Raw genomic sequence first — 24,809 nt, forward strand, 5'->3', positions numbered from 1 at the left:
TGATAGCACAGCGGGTAGGGCGTTTGCCTTGCACGCGGCCGACCCGGGTTCAAATCCCAGCATCCCATATGGTCCCCTGAGCACCGCCAGGGGTGATTCCTGAGTGCATGAGCCAGGAGTGACCCCTGTGCATTGCTGGGTGTGACCCAAAAAGCAAAAAAAAAAAAAAAAAAAAGGGAGGGGAAGGTGATAGGAAGAAATCAAACCCACAGACACAGAAAAAGGAAGCGGAGGGGCACCAGCCTTCCTCCTGGTGTCTAGCTAAAGGGATCTCTGCCATCAACAGGGTCTTTCACGTAAATGTCACAGACCGTCTGAGGAAGGGGGATCCGTGCAGAAAATCACACAGGGGTGGGACTGAGGACCCCCGCCCCGCCCTAGATGCGATTCCAAGAGCAGCGTCCCGCCACGAGGGAGCCGGCGCTCGTTTCAGTTACTGCGGATGCACACGCCACAGTTACTGCGGATGCACACGGCACAGAGAGCGGCTTGGTGAAGGAGTCCCGCACGCTCCCTCAGCCACCCTCGCGAGGCCAGGGGCAGCGGCACCCCGTGTGCCTCAGGACCCGGATCTGCGGCGCTCGGCCGACCCTTTCACGAGCATCTCCCGCCTGGTGGCTGCAGCCCCTGAGTGAACTCTCCGCGGAGACCAGCACGGAGGGGACCCCCCAGGAGCACTGCCCTCTGTGGGTGTGCGTGCTCAGAAACACCCCTGCTTGCGGTCTGCTCTCAGGGCCACCCACTGAGGCCTTCCCCCGGTGAGGGCCAGGAGCTGCTGTCCAGGCCCGGCCGCTCACCCTCCCTTGCCCCGGAAGGGCGAGCTGAGGAGGGCCTGCCCCGCGCCAGTCCCGAGAGCTCCCCCTGGGCCTTCAGCTCCTGGCTCAGCGCCCGGCTTCCAGAAAACGCCGGCGGAAGGGCCTGACAGAGGCAGACAGCTGCCCGGGGGGGCTGGCCCTGGGGCTCCCCCCGTCTCCCGGGCCAGGCCCTCGGCTGACACTCCGAAGCCGGAGCAAGGCGCAGGTGGAGACGAAACTCGGTAGTTTGCTCCCAGACTCCTCCCGCAGAGGAAGCACGAAGATCCCACGGGAAGCTGATGATCAGAATGCCTCAGGCAGAAGGAGTCGGAACAGGACGGGCGCAGACGCTGAGTGTTCCTTACGGCCTGCCTCCCCCGCCAGGAGCCCAGGCCGGCCTCCTGGAGGGGGGTCTGGGAGCCCTCTGGGGTCCCGGGAGCAGGGAGCAGCGCTGGGCGTGTGGCCGCGTTACTTACGGGTGTGGGAGAGGAGGAGGCGGCTCGGAGACACGCCCCCCTTTCCTCAGACACGCGGGCTGCAGGGGAAGAGCGGGCGCCCACACTGGGCTGTCGGGGGGGACACGCACGGCTTCGTCCGGCACCACACAGGGTCCCCGCGCCCCGCCAGGGGCGGTTCCTGAGCACAGAGCCGGGAGCAAACCCCAAGCACAGTAGGTGTGGCCCCACGAGAAGCAAACCAGGAGTGCTCACCCAGGCGGCAGTGCCTGGGGCTTGGGGCGCGGCGGGCCACGTCCTGGCACCTGAGGGACTCGGCAATGCCAGGCACATCACTGGAGAGAGCAGGGCAGGGGTGTGGGGGGCAGCGCAGGGTGAGCGGGAGACAAGCATGGCCGCCGGCGAGAGGAGGCGCTCCGAATGTTCCAGAAGTAATGAGCCAGCCCTCTCTGCTCTGCACGCGAGACTCAGCTTCTCAGCCGCCTTCGAGGACCAGAGAGACGGCACAGCGGGTGAGGCGCTGCCTGTGACGGCAGGGGATCCAGGCTGGGTCCCGGCACCCCATACGGCAGCCCAACCCAACCTGACTGGCCCGTGAGCACAGAGCCGGGAGTAAGCCCTCCCCTCGCACAGCCTGGTGTGCCCACACACACACACACACACACACACACACACACACACACACACACACAAACCAGACTGCGCCGAGGGCGGCTCCCCTGGCGGGCAGTGTGGTCTCTGCAGAGACTGTCTGAAGTTCTCAACTGAAGAGAACATTGTCCTCCTCTTCCTCCTCCTCTTCCTCGCACCGGAACTCTCCCTCAGAGCACGCCGCGTGGCAAACGGGGCATCGGGCCGGCCAATAACCACGAGTCAGGTTGCGGGGTTCCCTCTCTTGTCTATCTTTCAGGAAGACTGGCTGCAACTTCACAATCTTCATACTCAGGGCGTCCTGAAGGTCACTAAGTGTCCCCTTCGCAGAGCTGCAGCTTTGAGGGGAGAAACCAAGCCGTCTCCACCCCTAGTGTGCGCCGGGGGAGCCTAGGATTTGGGGAGCAGCCGCTAAATGAAGCACATTTTGATTCGAACAGAGATGGGGGGTTCTGGGGGGTATGTGGGGCCTGCAGGGGGCATGAAGCAAGAGCCAGTGTCTCTCACTCCCCCTCAGGCCTCAGTAAGGCCTCGCTGGCACCAGGCCACGCCCTGTAGAGTCATTCCTGCTCTGGGCTGGGGAGTTCCACTAGGCAACACGGAAGTTCCCACTTACTCCACTGGAAAGTAAAGGCAGCGAAATCGCTCCTGTTCGAGAGCACTGCAAAAAACTACTACTCGATCCTCCGTGTCATGTGACGTCTGAGTCTGACAGTTCTGCATCCTCTCAGAAGCCACCCCCCCCCCCCGTCCACACCCCGTCACACCTGTCACGTGCCGGTCACGCCCTCGTGTCCGGAGAAGTATCTTCAGTAAGTCTTATCTTCGGTAAATCGGTGGTGTTGAAGCAAAGGTAACAAATGGGACAAGAAATAAGCTTCCGCACTAGGAAGAGATGATGGCCAGATTACAAGACAGCCCACGGGCGGGAAGAAAGTACTTGCCCACTAGTGTCTGACAGAGGACTAGTAATCGGGATATTCAAAGCACTGGTAAAACTGCAGGGGAATAAAATCAACCAAATTAAGAAGAAAAAAAAAAGAATGAAAGAAGAGTTGATCAGATCCTACCTCAGAGAGGACCTAGACCCGCCCTGTGCCCCTTATCATCAGGGAACTGCAAGAGGGGCAGCTGCGAGTCCCACCACAAGCCTCGAGGCTGGCACGAGGGAGCCGGGCACAGTCAGAGTTTCGGGGGGTGAAGAAAGGAACCTCACAACCACGGCGGGGGGTGGGGGGAGGGGAAGCAGCCGGTTCCACCTTTTGTTAAGAATAAAATTTGGACATTTCTCTTGGGGCTGGAGTGATACCACAGCGAGGAGGGCGTTTGCCTTGCACGCGGTTGACCTGGGTTCGATTCCCAGCATCCCATCTGGTCCCCTGGGCACTGCCAGGGGTAATTCCTGAGTGCAGAGCCAGGAGTGACCCCTGTGCATCACCGGGTGTGACCCAAAAAGCAAAATAAATAAATAAATAAATAAATAAAATATGGACATTTCTCTTGGGGCTGGAGCGATAGCACAGTGGTAGGGCATTCACTTTTCACACAGTCGACCCATGTTCGATTCCTCCACCCCTCTCGGAGAGCCCGGCAAGCTAACAAGAGTACCCTGCCCGCATGGCAGAGCCTGGCAAGCTACCCGTGGCGCATTGGATATGTCAAAAACAGTAACAATAAGTCTCTCAATGAGAGACGTTACTGGTGCCCGCTCGAGCAAATCGATGAGCAACGGGATGACAGTGACAGTGACAGTGATGAACATTTCTCTTAAAACTAGGAACTGAGGGGCTGGAGTGATACCACAGCAGGTCGGGCATCTACTTTGCGCACGACTGACCCAGGTTCCATCCCAGCACGCCATATGCCAGCCAGAAGTGATCTCTGAGCACAGAGCCAGGAGCACTGCCCGAGCACTGCCTGGTGTGGCCCCCAAAATAAATGTATACAAACTAGGAATCAAGCTCCAGGTCTTGGCACCTGCACCAGGGTCCAAAAACTGTTCAGAAAAGACATTTCCGCTCCTATGTTGATTGCTGCGTCTGGGAGGAGCTCAGATGCCCGGGAACAGACGACTGGATCAAGACACCCCGGTCCGTCTGTACCCCAGGACACTGCACGGCCGCGGCAAGAGGGGGCGGTGCTGGGGGAGGCAGCCGGGAGGCAGCACCAAGGCTGGGGAGAGGTTTACAGAAGTGGGGGTGGAGGCGTGGGGGAGCCAGCGAGAGGGAAGGGTGGGCTGGACGGCTGTAACTACACCCGCACGCCGTACCAGCCTACCAGCAACAGTGCTTAGTGCTATTAATGAGTTAATTAAGTCCATTCTTTTTCCCGAGAGAGAGCAGAGGCAGGGAAAGAAAGGTACAGGGTGCCACCTGGTGGGAGTTTCGGGTTCTGCAGGATTTCACACTAATTTCACCGTGGCCATTGCCCTCAGACGTCAAGACTTAAATTGCCTGGTGTCTTTGGTTATTTGAAGACATCCTAACTCCCAACGGAAAGAGTTCAATTGCGTGCGTTCTTTTGGTGAGCCCAGAAACAAACAAACGAAAAGACACCAGCAATACGGTGACATAAAGAGCAACATTCGGAATGACAAAAACTAGCTTTTGTTGTTTTTTTTTAATATATAGTGCTACTTTTATATTTTTTATTAGTAAAATACAGAGGCCAGATCAGATTTAGAGGAGTGAAAAAAATAGACACCACCTCTTACTGTAAGGAGTTCCAAAGTTAGGTTGCAAGCTGTGTGCTTACAGTGAGACAGTAATTAAAGTGGAATAGTTTGAAAGAAACACATTAGTTTCAAGCAATATATCAAAACATTTTATAACACTGCATTCTTCTCCCTGAGGTTCACCTAAACTTCCAGTTCACATTGATTAATATGTTTATTTGTCACTGTCACTGTCATCCCGTTGCTCATCGATTTGCTCGAGCGGGAACCAGTAACGTCTCCATTGTGAGATCTGTGTTACTGTTTTTGGCATACTGAATACTCCACGGGGAGCTTGCCAGGCTCTGCCATGTGGGCGAGATACTCTCAGTAGCTTGCCAGGGTCTCCGAGAGGGATGGAGGAATTGAACCCGGGTCAGCAGCATGCAAGGCAAACACCCTACCTGCTGCGCTAAATGTCTAATTCCTAGTAGAGGAAAGCTACTTAGGAGCCAAGACTATGCTGCTATTTTATTTAAGTTGGATGCTTTCTCCTAGGGTATGTTTTTCAGGCACTTAATTGGCACTGAGCGAATGAATAATTAGTTACCCCTAACTACTTCACTAGCCTGATGCAAGCAATGGAAATACAAGAACCAGCCTTTGAATGCAGATCCAGTGTTAGCTTAGTTCTCTGAATTTTGATTTTATTATCTAAAAATAATGCCTTGTTATATCTAAACTCATTTGGCTGTTTTTTTAACTTAATCAATGTGAGATACACAATTACAACATTGTTCATGATTGGGTTTCAGTCATACAATGTTCCAACACCCGTCCCTCCACCAGTGCACATTAACAGCACCAGTGTCCCCAGTCCCTACACCCCCACCCCCGCCTGTCTCTGTGGCAGTTTTCCTCTCTCTCTCCTCTCTCTCTTTCTCTCTCTTTCCTCTCTCTCTCCCTCTCCTCCCTCTCCTCCCTCTCTGTCTCTCTCTGTCTCTGTCTCTCCCTCTCCTCCCTCTCCTCTCTCTCTGTCTCTCGCTTTCCTCTCTCTCTCCCTCTCCTCCCTCTCTCTCTGTCTCTCTCTGTCTCTTTCCTCTCTCTCTCCCTCTCTTCCCTCTCCTCCCTCTCCTCCCTCTCCTCCCTCTCTGTCTCTCTCTGTCTCTGTCTCTCTCTCCCTCTCCTCCCTCTCCTCTCTCTGTCTCTCTCTGTCTCTCTTTTCCTCTCTCTCCCTCTCCTCCCTCTCCTCCCTCTCTGTCTCTCTCTTTCTCTCCCTCTCCTCCCTCTCTCTCTTTCTGTCTCTCTGTCTCTTTCCTCTCCCTCTCCCTCTCCTCCCTCTCCTCCCTCTCCTCCCTCTCCTCCCTCTCTGTCTCTCTCTCTCTCCCTCTCCTCCCTCTCTCTCTTTCTGTCTCTCTGTCTCTTTCCTCTCCCTCTCCCTCTCCTCCCTCTCCTCCCTCTCCTCCCTCTCCTCCCTCTCTGTCTCTCTCTCTCTCTCCCTCTCCTCCCTCTCTCTCTTTCTGTCTCTCTGTCTCTTTCCTCTCCCTCTCCCTCTCCTCCCTCTCCTCCCTCTCCTCCCTCTCTGTCTCTCTCTGTCTCTGTCTCTCTCTCCCTCTCCTCCCTCTCCTCTCTCTGTCTCTCTCTGTCTCTCTCTTTCATCTCTCTCCCTCTCCTCCCTCTCCTCCCTCTCTGTCTCTCTCTGTCTCTCTCCCTCTCCTCTCTCTGTCTCTCTCTTTCCTCTCTCTCTCCCTCTCCTCCCTCTCTCTCTTTCTGTCTCTCTGTCTCTTTCCTCTCCCTCTCCCTCTCCTCCCTCTCCTCCCTCTCTGTCTCTCTGTCTCTCTCTCCCTCTCCTCCCTCTCCTCTCTCTGTCTCTCTCTGTCTCTCTCTTTCCTCTCTCTCTCCCTCTCCTCCCTCTCCCCTCTCTCTGTCTCTCTCTTTCCTCTCTCTCTCCCTCTCCTCCCTCTCTCTTTCTGTCTCTCTCTGTCTCTTTCCTCTCTCTCTCCCTCTCTTCCCTCTCCTCCCTCTCCTCCCTCTCTGTCTCTCTCTGTCTCTGTCTCTCTCTTCCTCTCCTACCTCTCCTCTCTCTGTCTCTCTCTGTCTCTCTCTGTCTCTCTTTCCTCTCTCTCCCTCTCCTCCCTCTCCCCTCTCGGACCAGCTTTATATATACCTTGCTAACGACTGTGATCACCCTACGTGTGTGACCCTCTCCCTCTCCCTCACGTCACTCAGCATGGAACCCCCATTCCCATCCATGTATGAGCAAATTTCATGACTTCATTTTCCCCTACTGGTTGTGTAGTATTCCATTGTGCAGATGAACCATAAATTTCTTTACAGATTCAAACTGTTCTTGGGAACCTACGTTGTTCAACAGCTGGGTTTTTTGGCCAGAAAATTGAGGTTAAATTTTTTTTTTAATTCTGCTCAGCTATACGGGGCGGGACAGACAGAGAATGATCCCTCCCATAGATAGGATATAAGAAACATAGTGAGGGGATAACAATGCTCGGAGACAACAGAACCTCAGAACTGGTGTGCGGAGCTGAGCCTGCTCTGGGTGGGTGGGGGGAGTCGGTGCTGGGCTGAGGGTGCGAGGGGGGCTGTGACACGAGGCCGGAGGCTCCGACACAATGCTGGGGTGTGTGGGGTTGGAGCACTGCACACATGAAACCCTACGTGCAGAGCATTGCAATTCCCAGTGCCTCACCTTTAAAGCAACAACCACTGTTCTGCAGCCACAGGTTTGGGGCCCCCCACGCCCTCATGCTCTCTTTCTGGGGACCCCCAGTTCATGTGCTTCATCTCCAGCCCTTTTTTAATATCATTCATTCCATCCCCTCACGGAGCCTCACCCTGGCCACTACCCTGGTAACGCCCAGTCAGGTTTTATTTTATCTTTATTTTATTTTATTTAAAAAAATTTTTTTATTGAATCACCATGTGAAATGTTGCAAGGATTTCAGGCTTAAGTCTCAGTGATACAATGCTCAAACACCCGTCCCTTCACCCGTGCCCATGTCCCACCATCAAGAGCCCCAGTCTACATCCCTCCCCCAGCCCTTGCCTATGTAGCTGATAATTTTCACTTTACTTTCTCTTTACTTTGATAACATTCAGTATTTCAACATAAAACTCACTACTATTATTTGGAATTTGCGCCCCAAAATCAAACCTGCTGAAAAGGCAGCATTTGATCATTTGTTTTCCCTTGCTGAGAATGAAGAGATATGAGGTCGAGCGGCCACGCGGTTTGGGATTTCTGTATTTTAGTAGCTAAGTCCAGGGAAATGTCTGCCCAAAATTGCATCATTGCAAGCTTAGTTCGCAGTCTGGAGGCATTTCTGCAAGAAGCTGCTGTTGCTGAGAGTAGTTCGATGGCCTCTGGGATCATGGGCGGTCAGCAACAGAGGGGCCGCACGTGTGCAGCTGCCGGATCACGTCTGGGCGGAGCTCGTACCGCCCCCCCCCATCCCGAGGTCTCCCGAGCGCCCTGTTGCTGCAGGCTCGTACCTGTTCAGCGGGCCTTATTAGATACGCCCGGTCAGTTCTGATGGGCTAGTTTACCAGCAGCGAGAGAGGCCTTAGCTCACGTCCTCATTCCTACCGCGCCAAATAAAGCCTTCCTCAGGGACCCTGAGTCTGTTCTTGAGGATTTTAAACGGAGGTCATGGTTAAATCTTGCTCTGACCCAGCGTCTCGTGTCCTCCGAGGGAAATTCATGCCGCTTATGAGCCCGAATGGCCCAAAAATGTGTCATTCTGAGGCAGCGCCAAACTCCGGCTTCCTCGGGAAAAGGACTCCTTCCAGCGCCAAGCAAAACAGTCCCATTCAGTGGCGTCCAACTCAAAGAAACCTGCTAACAAGGCTGCCAGCAGCGGGCCAGAGGGAGAGGCAGCCCCGGGCGGGCGGGCCTGTGTCCGGGAGGTGGGACAAAGCCGCGTTTGTTAAGAACCGGGAAAGGCCACAGAGCGCACGTGGCCTTCCTGAGCCCCGTTGCAAATCGTCCACTTTGGAGGGAACAATGTCTCCCCCTTGTCCTCGCCATCTGCTGGCTGATGTTCGTGCTCCTCCAGTGCAGAAGTGGCAGCCGGGGCTTGGGACCGTGGGGACGAGTAGAGAGCAGAACCCCTGAGACCCTCCCCGCCCAGGGCTTCCCCAAGCCCCCGCTTCCGAGCCCAGGCCTGGAGGTTTGGATGTGGACTTCTGTCCACTCGTGAAAGGTCTGCGATGTGAGAGGAGAGAAAAGACACTGTTTAAAATCTAAATCCTGCCTTTAAAATAATAATAATAATAACAATAATAATAAGTTCTTCCTGGGGCCAGAGGGGTGGTGCAGCGGGAGGCTGCTTGCCTGACACACGTGTGGAATCTCCAGGCAACTGGGAAACCCCGCGGCTCTCTCGCCGCCTGCGTTCGGTGGTCTCGGGACGCCCCCCACCACCACCACCGGGGACGGCCGATGCCATGGGCAGACGAGAGAGGAGACGAGGCCGGGCTGGTTGGTGACTAGTTGCTGTTCATTCCATTCTCCTCACGCGCCTGCTCCAGTCTCCGTCAGCTCCCCTCCCGCACTGCCCTCACCCCCGCCTCCTCCCGTCTCTCCCCTCATCTCTCCGTGCTCCCTCTCTCAGCATGGGCTCTCCCGGGCCTCTCTCCAACTCCCCCCTTGGGGACAGTCACTACACCGCTACACCCGTCAGGTCGCACAATCAGCATGTGAGAGCCCTTCTTCTGCTCCAGGGCAAAATACCACTTAGGGGTGTTTCTCCTCTCCTTAGTCTAACAACTTAATTAACATCTTAATTAACATCTTAATTCTACTTCTTAATATTAGTTACTTTGCATGGACACAGTAAGAGATACATTAAACTTGTAGAGGGCTCTCCTGGGGACTCAGAATACAGTGCTCAGGCCAGATTAATCTTTCCTAACCCTAGCAGGCCCCTAATCTAGATGTTACTCTTTGGATCACGACAGAATTTGTCCATGACTGTGCTCCTAACTTATAGTTAACTCAGAGTCAAGTATTATGGCACGTATAGTTAACTTAGAGTTAAGTATTATGGTACTCTGGCCTGGCCCATTTCGATGCCAGGGTAGCTCACAGCTGGCCCTGAGTCCATCCAGTCTCTCGTCGGGACCCTGCTTTTGGGGTGCTAGGAACTAAGGGCAACTGAGGCTTAAGTTGAGACAACAGATGCCCAGGAGTGAATATTTTTCGGAGTCAATTAACTCCCAAGTTACAGAAGCATAGCATGGACTGTCTTCCTGTGTCTATACAAAAAGGACATTGGTCTGAATTAACTATGTAAATAAGGAGAAGAGAAAAGCAATATTTACAAGTTAACAGAGTCTGATTAGGAGATAAAGGTGATTGATCGGTTGGGAAAGCAGAGCACAAAGAAAGAAGTTACGGAAGATAAACACAGAGGAATGGGAGCACTGTGATGGGAGTAACCCAACAAACCTCAGCTCTCTGTGGCAAGGCAGAAAGGAAAACCAATGTCATCCTAAATACACGTTCAACTTATGTTTTATCCCCAGCCCCCTAAGCCCCGCCAGGAGTGACCTCTGAGTGCAAAGCCAGGGGGAAGCCCTGGGTACTGCAGGGTGTTGCCCCCCAAAAAAGACAAAAATGTTCCGTATTCCAACGGCCATCAAGATGGCAAAGTGGTTAAGGCCCTTCCTTGTATGCGACTGACGAGGGTTCCATCCCTGGCACTGCACGAGCCTCACCAGGAATGATCCCTGAGCACTGAGGCCAGGAGTAAACCCTGAGCACCACCGGATGTGGCCCCAAGCCCAAACAACAAAGGCCTTAGTCATGGAAACATGTTGAATAGACTTGTCAAATGTCAGACGTGGGTCAGAACACCTACTCGAGCCCCCTCTGTCAACTGGCGATTCTGACCATCACCGACTTCAGATCAGGCCACGGCTCGACACTGCAGCTTGGTGCTGGTTGGGTTGTCGGGGCTGAGTGAGAGGCTGACGCGGTCCAGGCGCGTTGGCCTGGCTCAGAGTGTCTCGATACCCCCCACTAGGGGCCAGGCAGCCCAGCAGACATGGGGACTCTAGCGGTTAGGGAAGCGGCTTCCCCGGGCAGGGAAGGCAGCTCCCTCGGAGGGTCAAGAACGAGAATGAGGGGGCTGGAGCGATAGCACAGCGGGGAGGGCGTTTGCCTTGCACTTGGCCGACCTGGGTTTGATTCCCAGCATCCCATATGGTCCCCTGAGCACCGTCAGGAGTAATTCCTGAGTGCAGAGCCAGGAGTAACCCCTGTGCATCGCTGGGTGTGACCCAAAAAGAAAAAAAAAGAACGAGAAGAGAATGAATGAAGGATTTCAGAAACGGAAGGCCCCTCTGCTGGAACGCTGAGGACAGGGGCGTTGATGAGGGGAAAGCAGCCAGTCAGGGAAGATCTCCTGGGCCCCAGTTAAGGCGGCTGGGAGAGGGAGAGTGGCAGGCCCCCTGCAGAAGCCCCCTCAGACAGTGCCACTGCATTAGCCGGGCCGGTTTGGCTGCTGTGATGGAGTCAAGAGTTCTGGGGCGATGTGGACCGACCCAAGTGTCAGTTCTTTGGAAGCCCACGAGACTATCGTAACTACGTGGCTCTGTCCAGCGAAGGAGACTGCTGGGCTAGGAGTGGAGGCCTCACTGGGTCCTGTTCTCGTAACCCTAGCCAACGAACGGCAGAACTGGGGCAGCAGAGGGAGAGGCAGGAGATGGGGACCGAGCAGAAGACACAGCACAGAAGGGAAGGGACCCCGGCGACAGGCCGGGAGAGCGCACCTCTGAGAATCACAGTGCCACATACTCCAGTGTAGCTGCAGGAACCAAGGGAGCTCCTGAGCGCGACTGGTCCTTCAAGCCCCTCTCTGTTCCCCACCTGGCACCTGCGTCCCCTGGTCCTGTTGTTGTTGATACCGCAGAGAAGGAGCCCCAGCGGGGTTTGTCCTTCCTCTGGCCCAGCTGGCCTCAAAGGAGATACGCCGGCTCCATCCAGTTTATTCAACAAATGACAGGACCTCACCCTCGCCAGTCTCTGCAGAGTATCCCGCCGTGCCTATACGCACGCCTTCACGACGCACTCAGCTGTCATTGGTTACTTGTCATGTTACTACTGACTGTTCAGAGGGCTTTATTTACCCTGGACACTTACCTCCTGCTAGGTGAATGACTTGCAAGTATTTTCTTCCATTCGCAGGATAGCTTTTCATTCTACGAAAGTTACTTTCCCACACTTTGTTTACTCTTCTTTTACATGCACGGAACACTGCTGCCACCGAGTTCCATGCACACAGCTTCCAATCCCACACCCGCCCCAGAGGGGCCATCCTCCTCCAACTGTGACCCAAAGACTCAGGGACTGAGAGATATGCAGCAGGCAGAGCGCCTGCTGGCCCGCGGCAGACCCAGTCAATCCCCGGCACCCTGTATGGTTCCCGAGCCCTGGTGGGACTTGAAATTCTTGAGTGCAGAGCCAGGAGCAACTCCTGAAAGTCCCTGGTGTGGCCCCAAAAGTAAAAGCAGATTTTTCCCCTCTACTGCACCCCAGCTCCCCACTAAGAGTTTCTTTTGCTATTCAAAACGATTTTAATTTTATGTAGCACCAGACATCGGGGTTTTTCGTGTGTGTGTGTGTGTGTGTGTGTGTGTGTGTGTGTGTTTGTGTGTGTGTGCTTTCTTCTGTTTTCCTGACTGCGGAGCTGAGGTCCCCAAACCACCACAGAAGTCAGTAAGATGCTGATGTACTTTTTCACTATTCTCTTTCGACTTCTCTGGCCGTGCTTTTCTAAACCTTTTTGCAAATGCCTCTCTGTAGACTCGGAAATCTGGAAATTTCCTAGCGGCTCCTGATTGAAGCTTTTTCTCCTCTTGCTCAGTTCCTTGTCCCTGGCTGCCCAGCTGTGTCCTCGTTTCCAACATCCTTAGAGACTGATGACTTCCCTCAGCTCCGCCAGCATCACAAATGTCTGAACCATCTGCCCCCAGCACTGCCAAGAGATGCTCAGGGACCCCGTGTCACTCCAGCAATACCTGAGGCCAGCTCGACAGGCTCTGTCGTTTTGTGCTCAGGCCTGGTGACGCAGTGCTGCTAAGCTCCAGTGTCGGGAGCCCACTCAGTGCCCGGGGGCCACAGTGCCTGGATCTAAATGTCTAACGGGCACCTGAGAATTAGCAAAGTCCTTACCTCTCCCCAGACTCTTCTCCAAAGTTCTCTGTAGATAAAACCAGTTATCCAGTTTTAACCAAAAACTTGGAGGCATGACTTTTTAAAAATTATTCCATTTTTTATTATTTGCTTTGGGCGTCCTACCCATCGGGGCCTGGGGCTCACCCAGGAATCAAGCTGGCAAGGCCCAGAAACCATGCTTGGTGCTGGTGACCTAAGTGGGTCGGCCACAAGCAAGGCAAGTGCCCTCCCCTCTGTACAAACGCTGAGAGTCATTAATTCTTCTCCTCTTCATTCTACAGCACTAACGAACCTCCAAGTGTTGTCAATGCTCTTCAAAATTATCCCTTGAATTTGTTTAAATTTGTTAGATTCCTCAGCAGATTCTCTCCTGGTCCCTCTCTTCCTGACCTCTAGGAAGGTCAGAGGAGAGACCACTCAGGGCCAGCGCCAGTGGGCGTATCTCAAAGCTGTCCATTTGTCTGACCTGGGTCCCCAGTCCCCAGTGGCGTGTCTTAGCTAAATGAGTCAGGGGCACCGGGATGCTTTCAACCAGAACGCAGACTAAGGAAGTTGTCGATTGCTGAGATGGCAAAGACGGAAGGAATTTGGAGGAGAAAAAAAATCAAGAGTTTACTTATAGACATTATTCAGATGAAGACCGTCCTCTCCTCTTGACCAGTCACTTGGTGAGCAGGACCGGCAGGAGGCAGCGAGCACTGCTGCGTCTGCAAGCACAGAGCAGGGCAACGGCCCGGAAGCGTCGCCTGCTCAGATGCACAGGCCACGGGACCGTCCCTTATTCCTGGTCCACCCACTTCCCGTCCCGGCCCTTCCTTCATTGCTCTCACTGTTCCATTCTGGAAACAACGTTCCATTCTGACACCTCCATGTAAGTCCTGTGTCTAAATACTAAAATACTGAAGTCAGAACCCCTGATTCTAGATCCATGACCTGTTCGGGTTAGTTTATTTTATTTTTTTTGCTTTTTGGGTCACACCCGGCAATGCACAGGGGTCACTCCTGGCTCATGCACTCAGGAATTACCCCTGGAGGTGCTCAGGGGACCATATGGGATGCTGGGATTCGAACCCAGGTCAGCTGCGTGCAAGGCAAACGCCCTACCCGCTGTGCTATCACTCCAGCCCCGAGTTCGGGTTATTTTTTGTTGGTTCCTAATTGGCATGATTTACAGCCAACACAAGCAAATATCTGCCTTTATGGTTTTTAGTCATTCTTGATTAGATTATTATAGCCAAATGGGAGAACTATTCCAAATAACAGAAATTTTAAAAAAAATGTATAGGGGCCAGAGAGATAGTACAGTGGGCAGGACATCTGCCCTGCACGTGGCCAACCTGAGTTTGCTCATAGGCACCCCGTATAGTCTTCGGACCCTGCCAGGAGTCATGACTGAGCACAGGACGAAGGGCAAGCCCCAAGAACCACAGGTGTGGCCCAAAAGCACACCATAAGAGAAAGTAAAAACTTGAAATTACTTCAAAATTAAACATTTAGATGTTTAAGCAAATTTCATAAAAAAAAAACAGGTTATCAAATAAAATAAAATCCAACACAAAATTCCATTCCAGTTGGCTCTAATTCTAAAGACTCTCAAAAGTATTTTGCTTTAGTGCAGGTGGTCTAATTGGGGGCCAGAGAAGCTGGCAGGGTAACTGCCTTACCTGTGGCAGACCCGGGCTTGATCCTAGCATCCCACCCAGGTTCAAACCCCAGACCCCCTGCCAGGAGTGGTCCCTGAGTGCAGAGTACGGTCCCAAAACGAAACAACACGCGTGTGCGCATGCGGTCTAATTCTGCCGTGGATGGTGTCCCTTGTAAAATGGATACTCTTGAGAAACATATAGAAAATGTTCAACTAGCCTTTCTGCTTTTTTTTTCTTGTTTTCTTTTTGGGTCACACCCAGCAATGCTCAGGGTTTACTCCTGGCTTTGCACTCAGGAATTACTCCTGGCAGCACTGGGGGACCATATGGGATGCTGGGGATCGAACTCAGGTCAACAAAGTGCAAATGCCCTACCCGATGTGCTATCGCTTCAGTCCCTCAACTAGCCTTGTTAGCGGAATGAGCCTTTGCGTGCGTCTGTGTGCAGTGCCCTCTCCGCGCCCGGCTTCACGGTCAGGCATTCCATCACAGGAACGCACCCCCCTGACTTCTGTGTCGGGAGGAGGAGTGCTTTCAGAACAGGGCTTGGGGCTGTTCCGCTCCGCGGCCATGCTGCTGAGACACTCAGCTGTCTGGGACCCGGCGGGGCAGGGCTCTTGGCAGCGGCAGCAGCAGCACTGCGGGCAGCCGAAGGTCTTTGCTCAGATAACTTTCCCCAGATCGAATTTTGTGGCTACATCGGTATTCTCCTCCTGTCCTTGCCAGAAAGAAGGTGACGGGTCTCATACCCAGCCCATCACACTTCACTCCCTGCTCCTTAGAAACGAGCCTGGCATTCCCTGCCCACTCCTCGCCCCCACCCCCCGCCCTGCTCCCTGGCTGCCCAGCGGCCAGGCTCCAGCAGGAGAGGGGCAGCTGCCGGCAGGACGGCAAGCGGCCAGGCCAGAGAAGTAAGTGTAAAGCACTTGTCCCACACTAATGATCCGGGTTTCCTCCCCAGCACCACCAGGAATGACTCCTGAACACTGAGTCAAGGGTACGCCTTGAGTATCTCCAGGAATGAACCCCAACACAGAGCCAGGAGTGAATCCCTAGCACAATGCCAGGAGTAATCCCTGAGCACAAAGCCAGGAGAGTACAAGGGGGAGGGAGAGCGTTTGCCTTGCAAACAAATGGCAGGCCCAAGTTCAATCCCCCACAACCCATATCGCCCAGCCCCACCCCCCCGGGCACCAGCAGGAGTAATTCCTGAGTGCAGAACCAGGTGTAACCTCTGAGCATGAGGGGTGTGACCCCAAAAGAAAAAAAAAAAAGCTGGGAGTAATTGCTGAGTACCACCACGAGTGCTCCCAGAACACAGAACCAGGAGTAAGCACTGGGCACAGCCAGGAGTAATCCCTGAGCACAAAGCCAGGAGTAAGTCCTGAGTACCTCTGGTGGCGGCCCAACTCCCATCCCTCCCCCCACCCAAAAGAGGCAAGGGTGGGATTCCACAAGGGCGCCAGTGAGCGGGGCTTTGTCTTCCTGGGACTCGGTTGGGGACGTTTGTTCTGCCTGAACGTTCCCACTGTGTCTCTCACTGGCGTCTCTGTCTCGGGGAACTGCAGCGAGGAAAAATGCCTAATGAGGCGTAGCTGGGGAGGGGCTGGAGGGGCGCGCGGCGGGAGGAGGGTCGAGTTCCCCTGGCCTCCCGAGGGCCTCGGGCCTCGGTTCGCTCTCTGTGCGTCCTTGTTCTTGGCCAGGCCCCTGGGCAAAATCGGGCGCTGGGGGGTGGCCTCCCGGGGCTGCACGCAGCGTGCCCGGAGAGAGGGGTGGGCGTGCGTGCCAAAGGACGCGGACGACGGGCTCATTCTGCAGGGGAGGGGCGCGAGGGGGGGAGCACACAGCGAGGACTGCTCGGTAGGGCTCCCCGGACTCTCCCCAGAGCGGACGGGCCGGGCAGGGGTGCGGCCCCGTGGCTCGGTTTCCTCTCCCGCCCGGGCAGACGCCGGCGTGCGCGTTCAGGACCCTGGAGAGCGCGCGCCGCCCCCACCTCCGCTCCCCGGAAAGCCGGGGCTGGCTGCTCCGCCGGCTTCCTGCCCTGCCCGGGGCTGGGGGCTTGTTGGCAGGGGTGGAGCAGCCTAGATTATACCTTGAGCCTAAACCCTGCCGCGCGCCTCAAAAGTGAGAAGCGGATTTCCGGAGAAGACCTTCAAAGGCCAGAGGCCACCCCGTTGCTCCAGACCCCGCCGAGGTCTAGACCCATAGTGGGATTCCCCCCCCCCCACCCCCCGTGCTACTACTCGGGGTGGCCCCAAGCCCGTAAATGAACACAGTTCGTTCCAACTTCCTGTCGTTTTGCTTGGGAGTTACACCCGGCGACGCTCGGGGCTTACTCCCGCTCCTCCCTCAGGGGTCGCTCCTGGAGGGTCGCAAACTGTGCATGGCGCTGGGGATGGACACAGGGCAGGCTGGTGCAAGCAGGCTACCCGCTGTGCTGTCTCTCTGCACCCAGCCCCAGCTTCTTTTTTTTTTTCTTTTTGGGTCACACCCGGCGATGCTCAGGGGTTACTTCCTGGGTCTGCACTCAGGAGTTACTCCTGGTGGTGCTCGGGGACTATATGGGATGGTGGGAATCGAACCCGGGTTGGCTGCGTGCAAGGCAAATGCCCTCCTTGCTGTACTAACGCTCCAGCCCAACTTCTTAAAGGTGGGGGCTTGGGGCTGGAGCAATAGCACAGCGGGGAGGGCGTTGCCTTGCACTCAGCTGACCCAGGTTTGATTCCCAGCATCCCATAGGGTCCGCTGAGCACCTCCAGGAGTAATTTCTGAGTGCAAAGCCAGGAGTAACCCCTGTGCATTGCCGGGTGCGACCCAAAAAAGAAAAAAAAACAAAAAACAAAACAAAAAACACATAAAAGTGGGGGCAAATAGGCGCTGGAGTGACAGTACAGTAGGAAGGGCATTTGCCTTCCGTGGCCAGCTGGCGGCATCCCAGATGGCCCCCCAGGAGAACTTGTTGTGTGAGCGACCCCAGAGTGCAGAGCCAGGAGGATCCCCTGAGCACCGCAGGTGTGTCCCCAAAACAATAAAATAAAATTAAAGTGGAGGCAGATAAACTCAAAGAAAAGGGCCAGAGAGTTCAGTGGGTTGATCGCCCGCTTTGCACGCCTGAGGTGCAGGTTTGACCTCAGCACCATGAGTGCCCCTGAACACCACAAACTGTAACCTTAAAAAAAAATGAAAGAACAAAGAAAAAAGTAAGCGGCAATATCATCTTGTTCGGCCTCCACAGAAAGCAATATAGAAAGTTCCCCAAAGGGACTAGAACTCCCACGCCGCTGGGCAAGACCACTTCCTGTCCCCTACGCCCTCCCTGATAAAACACATTCATCCCAAGGGATCAGTGCACACTTAGGATCACTGGACACTGAGCACAGCAGGCAAGATGCGGACGGCACCCAAATGTCCAGCGCCAGATGAACGGATCAAGAAGGTGTAGTCTGTGCCCACAGCAGACACGAGAATGAAATCCCACCCTTTCCTGCCGCACACGAGGGGCCGGGGGTCTCTGCTACGAGATGTGACTCAGATCACAGAGCGAGCTCTCCCACCGGGAGCCGAAGACTCAGAGGAAGAGAGAGGGTCTCTGTGTATAGAGGGACATCTCCCAGTGGGGGTGTTGTTGGACACCGTGTGCACGACGGCAGAACTCACCGTGCCATAGAGTTCCTCATCGGAGACGGGAAAGACTAAGGAACTTTCCAAGGCAGGTGCTCCATAATAATTATCATTGCTACTATTGTTTCACTTCCAAGTTAGCCACGGAAACATCCTCAGAAGCAGGTGGAAGGTGGACAGGCCTGTAGCACTGAGAACGACATAAAGAACGTGCGAGCTTTGTGGGGTCTCAGCCCAGCTGTGGGCACCCACCCCACTGGCATCCAGCCCTGCCAGTCTACTTGCCCCCCTGTCCCCCCCCACGGGGGGCCCCGTCTCACCTCCCACGCACTGCCTGCAGTGGGATGTCTCAGACCTTGCCACCACTCAGCTAGGGCCTACACTCCTGGCCCCAGAGGCCCCAGGGACCCACATACAGGCTCTGCGCCTCTGCGCTTGGGGAGGTGGGAAAGGGCAGAGGGGACCAGGGGGAGTGAGAGGAAGAAAGGAAGCGCAGGATGCAGGAGTGAGAGAGGGAACGTAACACCCCGAGTCTAAAGAGCCTGGAAATGTGAACACAGACACCAGACACCCCCTTCACACTTTAGGCACAGCTGCCTCCACGCTGTGCCAATGTAGTAGAAAGGGCTGGGACTCGCGCTGGTGTTCCTAGCCCATCCCTGGGTGCTGGGGAAGCTGCTGATGCAAGGCCGCCCTTTGAACAGGATGCACGCGGGCCTCTGTGCGCACAGATGCTCCCTCGCGTCCCTGAGTCCTGCCTCGGGCCGGAGGGACACCGCAGCTGCTACGGTTCTTGTCTTACGTGCGGCCCCTGGTTCCACCCCGGGTACCGCATATGGGTTCCTAAGTACCACCAGGAGTGACCCGTGGGCACAGAGCCAGGAGTGATGCATGGTACAGAGCCAGGAGTGAGCCACCGCACGAAGCCAGGAGTCAGTCCTGAGCACTGTCAGGAGTGACCCCCGAGCACAGCTAGGTGGCCCCCGACCCCCCAAATCGCCCGGTCGTGCCTCAGCGTACTGTGATGCGCGACACCCGCGCACATTTCTCGGTCTGCAGCCCAAGGCAAGAGTAACGACGGGCGGGTTTTGTGTCTCCCCTCCCGCACCCCTTGACCCGCCTCAGCCTGCAGGCTCGCCCGCCAGCCCCCAGCGGCTCGGCCTCCTCTCCGCCGCTCTCTCCGGCCTGGCGCGACTCGGCGCACGCCTGCTCCACGGATGCCCCGCCGCGAACCCGGCCCCGCGCTGGCGCCCCGACGGCGCGCTCCGGCCGCCCGCCCCGCGGCCGCCCCGCCGCCTGCTGCTCCTGCTGGGGGCGACCCTGGCGCTCCCCGGCCGACCCCCGGGGACACCCGTGGCCCAGGAAGACGAGGACACGGACGCACGCACGGTGAGTAGGGCGGACGCCCACTCCCCTCGGCCGCTGAAACCCTGGGGAGCCCCTGGGCGCGCCGCGGGAAGATCGGGCGCGCGGCGCACGTCGGGCTGACAGCGTCCGTGCGCCCCGGGGCCACGCACCCCGCCCCTGACTCTCCTAACCGCCTCCCCCACCCCCGGGACCCTCCTAACTGCCTCTCCCCACCCGCGTGTATCCGCTGCTGGGTCTAAGGGGGCGGGATGAAGCTGGGGGTCGTCGCAGCACTGCAGGGAATCGTGTGAGGATGGGGGTCGTCGCGACACTTCAAGAGACCAGGGTGGGGTGGGGGTCGTCGCGACAGCGCTTCTGGAAGTGTCACTCTGCGCAGTGCTCCTGGAAAACTCGCCCCCTCCCCAGCTCGCACGCCCCCGCCTGTGGGCCTCGCGGGAGGAAACCACGTGCAGGCCTCCTGCGGGTGGGCTCGCTGGATGGAGGCGGGGTCCAGGGGGCGGTGCCGCCCCGCGCCGGCAGGGGGTCCCGCGTGGGGCGCGCACAGCTCTCGGGGAGCCCCCTGGGAGGCAGAGGACCCTCGGGCGTGTGTGTACATGTGCGCGTGTGTGTGCGCGGACGTGCAGGTCGTGTGTGTGCCTGTGCGCGCTTGTGTGCGCGTGTGTGCAAGCGCATGTGCATGTGCGGGTGTGCGCGGGCGTGTGCACGTGTGTGCGGCGCGAGTGCGCGCGTGTGTGCGCAGCTGGGCTGGGCCAAGCCCGGCTCGGCGCGCACCCCGCACCCCGCACCCCGCGCGGGCGCGCACCCCGCGCACGTCCGCCCGCCGCTTCATTCACAAAGTCCAAGCACGCAGCCCCGCTCGCCGCCGCCCGCCCCGCCGCGACCCCCCGCCCTGGCGCACTGACCCCCGCACGGCGCGCGGCCTCCGAGACCCCCGCAGACCCCGGGAGCCGGGAGGCGAAGGCGCGGGCGGGTCGGGAGCGCTGGGCGGGCGGGGGCGGGCGGAGGCGGAGGCTGGGCGGGGAGGAGGGGGAGGAGGGGAGGAGACGGGGTGCCGGCGGCCGAGTGGGGTTCGCCCTGGGAACTGCGAGAGCCGGCGGCGCCCGGGACGCATGCGCACCGCCGCGGGAGCCCAGCGGGCCGGAGCTGCGCCCCCCGCGCCGCGCGCCCCCGTGAGTACCAGCGTCCCCGCGCCCCCGCCCGTCCCCGCGCCCCCGCGCCCAGACCGCCCCCGCCCCGCACCTCCGAGCCCCGCCCCGCGCCCCTCGCGCCCCCTGCGCCCCGAGACCCCCCACGCCCCGCTCGCGCCCCGCGACCCGCGACCCCCGAGCCGCGCGCGATCGTGAGTACCCCGCGCCCCGCCAGCGCCCACTGCGCCCTGCGCCCCCGACCCGCACCTCCGCGACCCGCGCAGCCCTCGCCCAGCGCCTCCAGCCCCGCGCCCCCCGCACCGCGCGCGACCTTGAGTGCCCCGCGCCCCCCTGCCGGCCCGCGGCGGCCCCGGCGGTCCCCGGGGCGTGAGAGCGGGCGGGGGGCGCAGCCCGCGTGTCGTCTGGGGGCGTCGGGCCCGCGGTCCCCTCGGGCGGGCCCGGGTGTGTGGGGGCGCCACGGGCCGGGAGGGCGCAGGCGGCGGCGGGGTCGGGCCGGGCCGCGGGGGGCGCAGGGCTGGGCACGGGGGAGGGGGCCTGAGGGGGGGGAGGCGCGCCCGGGCGCTGACGGGGCGGGGGGCGTTCCTCGAGGGGGACTCAGCCCTCCGGCCCTCGGCCCACCCGACGGGGCCGGCCAGGCGCGGGGCCAGAGGGGGCTCGGGAGAGGCAGCGGCGCCCCCGCTCGCCTCCCCCGACCGCGCCCTCCGCCCCGGCCCCCGCGACGGGCGCTGGCCCGATGGCCTGTCCACTCCCCACCGGGCGCTGGCCCCGTCCCCTGTCCACTCCCCACCGGGCGCTGGCCCCGTCCCCTGTCCACTCCCCACCGGGCGCTGGCCCCGTCCCCTGTCCACTCCCCACCGGGCGCTGGCCCCGTCCCCTGTCCACTCCTCACTGGGCGCTGGCCCCGGTCTCCTGTCCACTCCTCACCGGGCGCTGGCCCCGATGTCCTGTCCACTCCTCACTGGGCGCTGGCCCCATGTTCTGTCCACTCCTCACCGGGAGCTGGACCCGTCCCCTGTCCATTCCTCGCCGGGAGCTGGCCCCGATGTTCTGTCCACTCCCCACTGGACGCTGGCCCCGGGCGCCCAGCCCACCCCTCAGACTCTGCCCCTCAGATCTCATTCCTCCACAGCGTGTCCCAAGGACTGGGTGTGGGGGGTCCCGGATGCGGAGCACCCCGGCTTCCTCCCGGCACGTGGGCTGAAGCCGGCCCAGACCCCCACCCCCACCCCCACCCGGGGCCCACCGGGAGTGACCCGCCCCGAGTAGGCAGCCCTGAAAAATGCCTTTCTCTCTCTCTCTCTCTCTCTCTCTCTCTCTCTCTCTCTCTCTCTCTCTCTCTCTCTCTCTCTCTCTCTCTCTCTCTCCTTTTTTTTTTTGCCTAAAACCTATTTTACCTTCTGACCTCAGTTCTCTGACCTTCTGTTCACTGTCCCTTATTATTGCTTTATTTGACCTATAAGAAACAATGTCCTTTTTACAATGATTTCGTCACATTGTGGTATAGCATTTTACAATAGTTAACATTCTTTTTTCTCCCTATAATCTAATTTTCTTCTGGACCTCAAGCCATTTACCTTCTCTTGGTTATCACCTTTGTCTCATCGACACAGGAGAGACAGTATTGCCCAAGGGGTCAGGGGCCCAGGCTTTCTGGATTCAGAGCCCACACGAGCTGGGAGACCTCAGGGAAGTTGCCTAACCAGTCTGTGCCTTAATTTTCTCATCTGTAAAATGGGCATCATTAACAAGTGCAAACTTAACAGGATCACTTCCAACATCGATAACACAGTAGCCCGAAAACCAAAAGCTACTCTTACTAACCAGCAGTGATAGTGTGACTCCAGCACAGTACTCCTGCTCTGTGAGGTCTTGGGCTGGTCATGGGGCCCCCCAACCCGGAACCACCCGGGAACGCCCTCCCTCAGCGAGCGCCTAGCCCTGAGGCATGTTCCCGCACCCAACAGCAATGAGTCCAACACAGATACAATTTTGTTCTGAGTTTTTGTTTATTGTTGGGGAAGGGTGGGTGAGCGCCACACTGCAGTGCTCGGAGAGTCTGCCCGCTTGGCATTGGGGCTGTGCTGAGGGGCGGGGGGTATGGCCGGGGCCCTGGATCCACTCCAGCCCTCTGAGGGTCCCCAAGTCCCGAAAGATCGCCCAGAGACCATCAGCAGGATGCGTCTCTCCCCCCTGCGCCTCCTCCCCACGGGCGAGCTTCACCTCGCGGTCCAGGGGTCAACCCGACCCTCAGACTGCCTCAGGCCGCGTGTGTGCTGGGACAGATGGGTGGGGGGAGCTTCAGCGTGTTTCGGCGTCCGTCTCAGGAGAAGCCCGCCTTCTGGGAGAGGAGCGCCCGCTTCCCGGAGACGGTTGTGAAGCCTTCACCAGAACACCCTGGCCACCAGGGGGAGGGGAGCGGCCAGTCGGGGCCTTGGCCAGTGGTTCTGACCACGCAGTGGGCCACGGCAGTGGCGGTCAGGGTGGGTTCCGACCACCACTCTGCCCCCCTTAGTGCGCCGTGAGGTGCTTCCTTCATTCCCTCGGGACCGGGGTGTCGGGCAGGGACCAGAGCGTATACGGAGACGTGCGTGTGTGTGCGTGTGTGCATGTGCTCGTGTGTGTGTGTGTGCGTGTGTGTGTGTGTGTGTGCGTGTGTATGACCAGGGGAGGCTCACGGGCCTGTGATGCCGTCGTGCCAAGCCTCGTCTCAACCCCGCAGAAGGCATGCACATGTGACTTGTCTGAGGCGAGGGCAGGGTGAGGCCCAGGCTGAAGGGACAGGCCGCGTTCAAGGTCAGGGCCGTCCCGCCCAGAGGGGGAGCAGCTGCTCCTCCCAGCACGCCCTGGACTCTCGAGACAGACTCCTCGCCCGGGCCCCAACCGCCTCCCCAGAGCGTCAGAAGACAGAACTCAGATAGATGTGCTCCCACGCCGGGGGGCTTTGGAAATGGAAGCCAGCCAGGGCCGGGAATGAGTCGAAACACTTGGTCATCAAAAAATACTGTCACTGTCACTGTCATCCCGTTGCTCGTCTATTTGCTCGAGCAGGCGCCAGTAACGTCTCCATTGTGGGACTTGTTACTGTTTTGGGCATATTAAATACACCACGGGGAGCTTGCCAGGCTCTGTTGTGCGGGTGGGGTACTCTCGGTAGCTTTCCGGGCTCTCCCAGAGGGGTGGAGGAATCAAACCCAGGTGGGCCGTATGCAAGGCAAATGCCTACCCACTGTGCTATCGCTCCAGCCCACCAAAAAACACAGGGAAAGGAATTTTCTGAGTCCACACTTAGGGCTGGAGAGGGGGAGGGGAGGGGAGAGTGGAAGGGAGAAGGGTCGGGGTGGGGAGAGAGGGAGCCTCAGATGACCCAAGTCCACAGAGCTGAGCTTCCCTGGGGGGGGGGGGCTCTGAGAACCCCTGGGACTCTGGTGGAGGCAGTGGGTGTGTGTGCGGGGGGGGGGGGGTTCCGGCCGGGAGCAGGGTCTGCCCGTGGGCTCTGTGCCCTGGCGTCTTCCCAGCTGCTTACCTGGAGGTGTGCTTGCGGCTTCCCGCAGCGGGGAGGAGAGGCCGCCGCCCCCCGCACCCCACCCCCGCTTCGAGAAGACCCCGGAGTGTCAGCCAGCAAACTCGGGTGCCTGGGATGAACTTTCTTTGCATCCTTAAGTCCCTTCCCTGCAGGCTGTTTGGTCTGGCTCAGGTCTACAGCCACTGTGCTCAGGGTGGACTCCTGGCTCTGTGCTCGGGGGTCAGCCCTGGCAGTGCTTGGGGGGCCCTGTGGGGTGCGCCCGACCCGCCGCCCTGCTGCTCTGGCCACAGCGGCTGAGCAGGGCTTTCTCGAACCCTGCTGGTCTTCCCCCCGGCACAGAAGGCTGCGGCCGCCGTCAGGCAGCCCCTGCGAAGCTGCTCTACGGAGCCTTCTGCGGGCCGGCCCTGTGGTCGCTCACAGGGGGTCGTGTTTGCAACCAGCTCCCCCCGCGCCCTCTCGGACTCGCGCCTCCGGAGACCGTGTTCTTGGAAGCGCCGGGCCCTCGCCCCGCCGAGCAGCCGCCCGCGTGCAGATCACGTGTCCGCCTCGGACCCCGGGCTGCTGGGGACGGCTCTTCAGAGCACGGTGACTCATGCCGAGGCCTCACTCCGAGCAGCCGTGTCGCCGGGGCCGCCCGGGCGCACTGAGTCAGAGCCGAGCCTGGAGTGCATTGAGTGAGTCACCGCGCGTCCTGGGTGTCACCTGGAGCCGCGCTGCTGAGTGGCTGAGTCAGCTCCCGGCAGGGCTGAATGG

The 24,809-nt window shown here is 58.3% G+C and overlaps 1 protein-coding gene and 1 long non-coding RNA gene across 2 annotated transcripts in view; one reads left to right on the plus strand and one right to left on the minus strand.

Moving 5' to 3' along the window:
* Positions 1-12,828: 12,828 nt before the first annotated feature.
* On the minus strand, positions 12,829-21,639 carry LOC129402441 (uncharacterized). The gene is made up of 3 exons (XR_008628662.1): positions 21,458-21,639; positions 18,054-18,207; positions 12,829-13,457 (listed from the first exon to the last, which is right to left on the minus strand). It is a non-coding gene; the product is annotated as an uncharacterized LOC129402441 (long non-coding RNA).
* The window catches only part of RGS20 (regulator of G protein signaling 20), a 46,340-nt gene continuing 41,687 nt past the window's right edge, over positions 20,157-24,809 (plus strand). The window contains exon 1 of the mRNA XM_055129021.1: positions 20,157-20,554. Within this exon, the coding sequence (XP_054984996.1) occupies positions 20,495-20,554 (60 nt within the window). The 5' untranslated portion in view covers positions 20,157-20,494. The remainder of the gene's footprint in view (positions 20,555-24,809) is intronic.

The sequence above is a fragment of the Sorex araneus genome, chromosome 2 (assembly GCF_027595985.1).
Source record: "Sorex araneus isolate mSorAra2 chromosome 2, mSorAra2.pri, whole genome shotgun sequence".
In the NCBI taxonomy this organism is placed as follows: domain Eukaryota; kingdom Metazoa; phylum Chordata; class Mammalia; order Eulipotyphla; family Soricidae; genus Sorex; species Sorex araneus.